The sequence below is a fragment of the Antennarius striatus genome, chromosome 16 (assembly GCF_040054535.1).
Source record: "Antennarius striatus isolate MH-2024 chromosome 16, ASM4005453v1, whole genome shotgun sequence".
Taxonomy (NCBI): Eukaryota; Metazoa; Chordata; class Actinopteri; order Lophiiformes; family Antennariidae; genus Antennarius; species Antennarius striatus.
Genome location: NC_090791.1, coordinates 17,458,923 through 17,467,826, shown reverse-complemented (window position 1 = coordinate 17,467,826; position 8,904 = coordinate 17,458,923). Strand labels below are relative to the sequence as shown.

The 8,904-nt window shown below is 43.4% G+C and overlaps 1 protein-coding gene across 4 annotated transcripts in view; it reads left to right on the top strand.

The window, feature by feature from the left end:
* Positions 1-8,904, top strand: part of nfixb (nuclear factor I/Xb) — a 128,178-nt gene that overhangs the window by 16,644 nt on the left and 102,630 nt on the right. The window contains exon 3 of one of the 4 annotated variants that reach the window (XM_068337036.1): positions 227-262. The exons of the other annotated variants lie outside the window; for them this stretch is intronic. Within the exon in view, the coding sequence (XP_068193137.1) occupies positions 227-262 (36 nt within the window). The remainder of the gene's footprint in view (positions 1-226; positions 263-8,904) is intronic. 4 annotated transcript variants of the gene reach the window in all.

Genomic DNA, 8,904 nt, shown 5'->3' with positions numbered 1-8,904 from the left:
GAGAACGCAGCACAAAGTGTCAACCTGAAATACTTTTTTTTATTTTTTTTTTATTGCATTTTTCAGTGTGTTCAGCTGTAATAATATGCAGCTCGTGATGTTGTCTTCTCACACTGTTTTCACTGGTGCGACATTTTAATTATTATTCCTTCCCTCTGCCCCCCTGTGCCCGCCTGGACGCTGACCCCTGCTCTCCTCGCCTCTTAACACCCTCTCAACACTAAAGTATTACCCTACTCACCTTCTAAACAATGCCTTAGTGGTAAGTCCTATTTAGTCCCTATTTATTCCGCATTAGGTGTGTGTGTTTTCATATATTCCATCTTAAGATTTTTTTTTTTTTAAATAATACTCCTGCAGGGCCGCTCAGGCTGGCCTGCAGCCTTTCTGAATAAAGCAAGGAGGAAAAACTTGATCATTTTGCACACACACTTGAATGAAAAGTTGCATTTCTCTCTGTGTAATTTTTTATTTATTTATTATGCATCCTGTTGGAATTGAGCAACTCTTCTTCTGTCTGGTTGCAGCGCAGTGACGCTGCAGCACAAACAAGCCAAAAAAGTGGCTGCAGCTCCCACCGCGTTGTGGTTCAATGTGTGCAAAAGGAAAAAGTCAGATCGGATCTGTGCAGCAGATGCAGGATAGGTGACATGGCATTCCTGGAATAAATCTACGGATAGATAGTTTTTTTGCTTGTTTTTTTTTAATTTGCAGAGGGGAAAAACAAAGCAGGTGATAAATTTTAAAGCAGCAACTTCCATTTAAAACATTTAATAAATTCAAAGTGCATCAGAAAACAAATCTTCTCTGCATTTTCCCATTTTTCTCTTGCAGAGTGTGTGTGTTAATTATCAGACAATTCCCACTAACATGTTGGTGACGTTTCCTCACCCTCATGTGTTTTAACTCTGCTTCAGGTCACTGGCTCAGAGCACATGACTGACATTTATCATCTCTATATGTTGCTCCAAGAGGATGTATTATATTTTTCTTACCTCACCACCAACCCCCTATCACTCCTTATCAGAAGTGTTTTCAATGAAAATAGCAAAGAGGAGGCAAATCCTGAGCTGGTTTGTTTTATATGAGAATCCCATTTAATTAATTCAGTCACTATCCGGACTTTGAGGTATTAACTTTGGGCTGGTTTACACACATGTTATGAGGTGGCCCTTACCCCCACCCCCCTACCCCGACTCCCCCTCCCCCCCTCTAAAAACCCTCTTCCAAGGCCTGCAAAATGATTTGGAACAGCTGCTCCGAGGATTAAAATCTAATGCAACCACAGTATGAACAAACAGAAAATGTTGGATTTTTCGGCGTTAAAGACACACACCTGCGAGCAGACTTGGGACCAGTTTGCATACCTCCGTTCAAGAAAAAAAAACAAAAAAAACACGTAGCTGAAACCACCGGTGCCATGTCTTCATGCCCAGTTCGGCCTGTGAGATGTTATTGCTGGAGGAAACGGAATGCCAGTTTTTTTTAATTTTTTTTTACCAGTTTCTCGTGACTTTGCTTCACTTAGAAAACCCCCCCAAAAAACTAACATTTTCAAGCCAATTGCTGCAGTTTTTTTTTATTTCTTCTGCCAGCACCACAACCTCATCACAAGGGGTTAAGAATTAGAAGCGTCTGTATCACATTTCTCAGATAGGCAGATTTAATTATGATGTCACTGGAGGCTTTAGGTTGGGTTGCTCGCGAGTTGAATTTTCTTAATGCTATATATATACGTCTCAGCAATGCCAAGCAGCATAAAGTAGTTTAACTTGTGTGGAGAAGCGACCCGGCAGCCAGTAAAGCACTCTGCCTTTGGCCCCCACACACATGAATGAACTCATGGTGCCTTTGATTGACAGGTGGGCCTGATCTATTGTCCTCGCTCCTAACCCTGTTGCGTATACAAAAAGTGGACGTAAGGAAGACAGGCAGGAAACCGGAGTCCCCGATTGGCTGTGTCAGATCTTCCCCCCCCTCGTTTCTCATCAGGGGGAACGCCAGGCAGACGGTCGTAATACCAAACGCCTACCTGGGACACCGTGTTCCTTTTACTTATTCATTCATAACATTCGCCGGTTACAGGCCAATCCACTGGAAAGAACAACAACATGAAAAGATTCTAAATGTTTTACACGTTGCTCATCCGAACGTCACGTTTTTTGTGTTATTTGTTTCCTGTTTCCGCCGGCGCCATCGGCCCCGCCCGACAGTTTCATCTGTGGAGGCTTGGGTAGTGTTTGCATGTGACCGAGATGGTTATGAAGGCTTTGTCACTCATAGTTGGTGACTAGTAGGGGGGGGGGGTGGCGTGTGTCAGCAGAAGCAAAATTTACGTTGATTTCTGGTAAAGAAACTCAGCTCTCCCCCTTCGGTGGCGAAGACAAAGAGGAGATGAGGCTGTTGGCAGCGGGCGATATCGATTTGAATTAAGTAGCATGTAGTTTTTATCTCACGCTGCACGCAGAGGAAAGCAGGACGAACTGCGTCTCATTCAGTATCGCCACAGCTGTCCCAGCATCCGTGGAGAATGGATTCCTCCTGCTACTGCCATGGGAGGCTCCCGCCAAGAAGAATGGGAGGATATCCAGAATGTGTGCGAGTCTTTTTTAAAAAGGAGGACGAGGAGTGAGAGGAGAGTAATGTGCTGGTGTGTGTGTGTGTGTGTGTGTGTGTGTGTGATTTTACATGTGTGTGTCATTTAGCATCCGACCGCCTCACTTTTCCTTCGCTCATGTTACCTCTGGCGTGGATTTAGTCTTTTGGCACAACCCTGGCAGTGCCCGTGGCCCCAGCGCGGTTCTGCGGTCGCCCGATATGTTGTGCTGTTGCCATGGCGACCCAACACATGCACTCATACACACATATGGGTGCTAAATTACATAATTGAGCTAGAATATACAAGGGGAGCACCAAATACTTAGTGTACGATGTGAAAACAGAGAATGGGATCAGGGCATGGGAGTAGGTCGGGTGGAGTGTGCATTAGGTTGAGGGGGTGTGGGGGTGGCGGTGGAGTGTGTGTGTGTGTGTGTGTGTGTGTGTGGGGGTCTCAGTTTACAAGCCGCCAAGGCAAAGTGTGCCTTACCCAGAAGGAACCACAAGCATGAAAGGGGAATACATCGGTGAATATTTGAGAGATTTGTCACAGCCGAGCGTCCGGCACCAGTACACTGTGTTCCCTCCTCTCGTTTTGGAGTCATAAATCTAAAAAAAGTGAATATTTAGAAAACTTGTGATGACAAATTGAACACGGCAGCTGAGGACAAGGTAGCGCCGCCGCTGACGCTGGTGTGTGAAAGCAGCAGACAGAGAATGTACAGTACATGAGAGGGTGTGGCCGCTCTGCACGACACACCATAAGGTATACACTCAAATTTCTTCCTTTTACCCCCCTTTTACTCCTCCTCCTGTTTGGCCTTCAGTCTGTTTTGAATAGATCATGTATTTGTGAGATTATCAGAGATATTTAAAATTTCAGCCACCATTTCTGTCACACTTGGCTTCCATTGAAGATAGCTTCCAGGGCCAAACCTTTGAACTGCAGAGTGGTAATGTAAATAGTCTGTAATGGTTTGTTTCATCATGCCTTAAAGACAGACACAAACGATCTGCTGGGAATAATCAACTGTGTCTGAGTTCATTTACCTTGCAAAAAAAACCCCAATCTGTGAAGGATTGGAGTCCCTCTCCTTCCATTCCATTGAACCAGGATTAGGTGATGTCACAAAAGCCCTGCCCGTTCCTGCGTTCAGACGTCGTTCGTTTTAGCCTCAGATTAAAGGTGAGTTCAGGGAAGAGTTCCACCGGCAGCCGATTACGCTCAAACAGAAAGAGAGACTCCTGTGAGTGGTTGGCCATCTCAAAATAGCATCAACCAAATAACGTGCTTTATGTCGTTAATCAGATTTCACGACACTGGTAGCACGTGGTTTGAGAATAGATGAGAATACAGTCATTTGTTAGCACCAAAGCTACTAGTGTGAAGCCAGTAGTAAAAACTGTCACTGCCATAAAGGATTTCAGTCAATAAAGTCACATTACCGATTGTATAATGAGTAACTGTTGTACATTTCGCAATGTTTAGTTAATTGTATTCCGTGTCTAGTGCTACAGAAGACAGACTGAGAAATGTGTCTGAGTGTGCTTTGTTCTAGCGTTGAATACATTTGAACTAATGCCAGTATCAACACACGGAGCGAACGGTGACAATAATTCATTCTCTCTTCTTTCTTTATAATCAGCGGGTAAGGTTTCTTATGAGAATGACTTGTGTGACGTTGGGTTATATACGACAGGAGTGTGCAGAGCCGGAGCGTTGGGTCTATCAACGGGGATAGATAGAGGATCAGAGATAGCCCACTCAAGGTCATGTCAGTGTGGGCAATCTGGGCATGTTGTTTGGCCTGTCCTGCCTGTCTGTCTGACCTACATCTCACTGCTAAATATATACAGTAGACCCTTCATTACAAAGCTTCCAGATTAATGTGGATGAAATGTGAGCGTGGCTCCCCTGGTTGTGGAGCTTGGTTTGCTGCCTTCCTTCACAGGCTTTCCCCCGGCTGACTTTCCATCCCAGTCGCTCTCTCACACGTACACCCACTGTCCAAAAAGAAGCAAGAAAAATGGCAGATGCAGCCCTACACACAAACATGGCACACAGATACATATTATCATCTTGTGAATAAAACAGGAGCTGCAGCCACAATAGATCCACATAATCACCAGTGAACCCTTCTGCGACTGGAGTTTACCGTCAAGTCTGACTATGTGTGGGACGCAAACCATACTCCAGCGTGTCGTGTACATATGGTACGTATACATACCGCACCTGCACATACTTAATTACACGAAGCGCAGGTGTGAATTCTTACAGAAAAATAATCCCACCCGGTAGGCTGACGGTTACATTTTGGCATATGTGATAAAAGAGAGTAGCTTCCAGGCCTTTTTTCTCATTTAGGCCAACAAGCCAAGTTCTGTCAGAAGAGCTTGACTAACCCTGTACTGATCCCACCCATCCAAAATAGTTTGTTTGATTCACTTTAAAATGGCCTTAATCTGTTATTCAGCATTGCTGATATTGCAGTTTTGAATCTTTAAGTTTACTTATAACTCCTTCAGTTTTTTATCTATGATATTTACCCATCATTTTAAAATGATTTCCTTTTAGATCTCTTTTTCATCTATTAGACCTTGTTTGGAGCTTATGTCAGCGTAATATCCATTTTGTTAACATTTGTAACTGTCATCACCAAATGAAGTCATTTGTAGTCAGCTCAACATTTGCAGTCGCCTGTAACTAACTGTTTCACTCATGTAGCCAGTACTTTTTTATTTTTATTTTTTACAAATAATGTTAACTATTAAGCCAGATTTTGAGCCAACTAGTTCAAACATTCAGCTATTACCTTAGACTGACTGTGTCAAAAAGTCAGACTCGCTTTGGGCAAAGTATAATAACCTTAAGCAATAAGAACTTTTAGATGATGAAACATTTCCCCACAATCCTAACTTTCGGAGCACCATTGCTGAGGTCATCACCACATAAACAATAGTGAGTAGAACAGTGGGTGGTGAGAAATAGCATGGCTCGAGTGACAGAAGCTCTGAAATGTCCATGTTATGTGGACACCTAAGAGCTAATGGTGATAGCAAGATATCATAAGACGTTAAGTTTGTGGTCGACAGAAGGTAACAGTCACCTGACATGAGTGTATGGCCTCATGTGTGGTGTGTTGTCTATACTAAATCACATAGTTATAAAGCAAAGTGCAGGTAAGAAGGTTTTCAAGGTCTTCAAATGGCTTACATCCGATTTTGTGTCGTGAAGGACTTAAGATGTGTCCAAGAAAAGGTCTGTGTTGTACATTACAGGACATGACAGGACATTTGTGCAGACGCAGCTTTAGGATAATTCTGTAGAACTGAAAATTGTCTGATTTTCTATATTGAAGAGGAGAAAGACTTACTGTTATATGACCTGAATGAATGTTAATGTGTGTGGACAGTGTGAAAGACTTTGTGGTCCTCTGATTATGTGGGTTTTCAGAAAGTTCCTTTATCTGGTCTCCTTCTTTAGGGATCACTGTTGGTTTAACATCAGACTTTCATTCTTACTTTTTCAATTATCGTCATAGTTACCTCTTAGTTGGTGGTTGTATACGGTCCTTCTATATGACATCTCGTTTAAATGGTCGACTACTTTAAGCCAGCTACTTTAAGGCATTAAGCTATTACGTTCTGCTCACTGTCACATAACTAGTCCAACAATTTAGCTGCTACCTACCTTTAGATATTTTAACCATTAGGCCATTTAGGTAACTATTTCAACCAGTCAGTCATCATCCATCCAACCATCCATCATCCATCCGTCCATCCGCTGGAAGGTGAAGGTGGTGATGGAACTTGTTCAGTGATCACGGGATCACGCAGTGATGCCACTCAGCAATGTCAAAGCATTCATCACTTTTTTCACCACTTCTTTGGCATCTGTTTTAAGCGGAGGAGAGATAAAGAAACATTGATTAGTCCATTAATCATGCCTTAACATTTCCCAAGGCTTTCTTTCTTCATCACCCTAAATTACCTCATGCTGGAGCAGAGGAAGAATAGTTCCAAGAAGAGTCTCGGGTATGTTTATCATACGTAGGAGAAGAAAAACACTGCAGGACTGTAATCCATGTTGGCAATTTTGCAGATACAACTGTGGGACCATCAAGGATTCTATCCATGACCGAACCTAAACACCAACTTTCAGTAGATGTTTTTATGCTCGTTTGCCAAGAGTGCCAGTGAGAGCTTGTGCTTAGGTTTAATAGGCATTTATGGGGTTAATGTCAGTGAAAATCTTTTCCTGTCTAGGGGGTGGGTGGAGGAACGTTGACGCTTGGAGGCTTGTGAACCCGCAAGTCAAACAGTAATGAAAACAGTTGTGACCTGATTTCAAGAGCTGGGACAAAAGAGTTGGGGAAGGAAGATTTGAAGTTGCAGAAAAAAGAAAACAGACATCTCAATCGAAAAAAGCTGCCTGTTTGTATTAATCTAATCTGACTTTTTCTTGTTTTTTTCCCCCATTTGATTGCTTACCTGCTTATTTGTTACCTTCCTTGTCTGACTTTGTCTATGTCTCTAAAACCCCCTTCAACCCTCCCACCCACCCGTTCAGTAAAGGAATAGCTGTCACCCCAGGGAACAAAGCTCCAGATCTTGCTCTTTGGAGCAGGAAGGTGGCACCGGGCCAAGGGTGGAAAATCTATACTCGGTTGCATAATATAACATATCTTTACCTCAGATGAACTCTGAGGAGGCCTGGCAGCTGTGAGCAAACAGAGTTGGAGGGCGGGAGTTTGTGCGTTACTCTGTGACTGTGTGAAAGTGTCTGTGTATGTGTTGGGTATGAGTGCCCGCTCTATGCCTCTTGTGACTTATGTTTGCTGGGTGGTGCTGCAGGCCCCAGGCTGTTTGAAAGTCAAGCAGAGTACAGTAGACTCAAATAGACCCTTGTTGGAATAGAAACTGAGGATCAGAGCGGAGGAGGCCAAGCAGGGCTGAAGGCAAATCTAAAACCTCCATAGTCTCTCCTATTGGCCCTACTGGCCCAGGCTGTAGCTGCACTCTGCATGGGAACCCAGTCCTAAACTTTCTCTTCTTCTTCTTCTGTTTAGGCTGCAAGATTAGTATGCGTTACATGGAAAGTTGTATATTTAACTGGAAAATTCAATGTAGGGAGAGGATTTTATGTCACTGCAAAAATATAAAACACAGATGGACCAAATTTCGCTTCACCCTGCAAGTTTATGGAGTGGGATAATTTGTGCTCCTCAAACATGCTTCATAATTTATAATTCAGTTGCGCTCAGCGCTCAAGTCTCTGCTCTCCTGTTATTAAAGCGTCTAGCTGATGTAGATCGTCTCTGAATTACCCTTAAAAGAGTCCCTGTTTTGATGTGAACGCCCGCGTGACTGTAATGGAGAAACAGTGCGTGCCGCTCCTTCTTTTGTGGCTGCAGCTTCTCAAAAGAGAGACTGGACATGGAGGGAACGGACCCGAGAGCGGTCAGCTGTCCGATGCATCAAGCTGCTGTCAGGCTCTAAGGCATGCATGATGCCTTGAGAAAAGCTTGGTGAAACTAAAACTGGGCTCATTATGGTCATCATCTGGAATAAAGCTCAATCATCTCCACCACCTGTGGCAAAGTTGGGGTGGAGAAACAGGCCTGTCTGTTGGATTCGCACATCATTTCACACACATTTTTATTCTATTCATCATGTTATTTTTTTAATCCCCCCTTCCTTATTTTTCCTCTCCGTCTGCACACCTGAATGGAAGTATTTCCAAACCGGAGTTAGGACTCTTATGGGGACCACAAATTGACTGCATGATGCAGCCAAGCTGTGCAGATTTACGATGGAAGCGAACAGGGATGGTGTGGGCGGGTATGCAGAGGTGCACATTATGGTGCGCTTTTTGTTTTGTTTTGTTTTGGGGGTTTTTTCCATAGTATGAAGACTTGAAGGCCTTGAGAATGGCGAAGAGTGAAACAGCAGCAGATTTATTTCCCTCCTTTGGTTCAGAGAGATTATAAAAGAAATACAGCGCAGAGAGAGAAATGAAAGGAGCTGGAAAGAAGAGAGGAAAATCGGCACATGGACGACGTATTGTAAATACTGGGGTGCGTTCAAGTCTTCAAGTCCTTTTATTTTTTAGAGCAGCATGATTTGTTTGATTTGCTCTCTATCAATCAGCAGAGGATGTGTTTAAACGAACTTGATGTATATTTGAGAAAGCCTTTTTATAGCTGCGGCTGTTTGTAGTCTCCTTTTACTTTCCTTGGAAGCAGACCGTGATTAAAACAGACGATAGAGGCGTATTATATTTCCTAGGGGATTGGAAGGAATGCA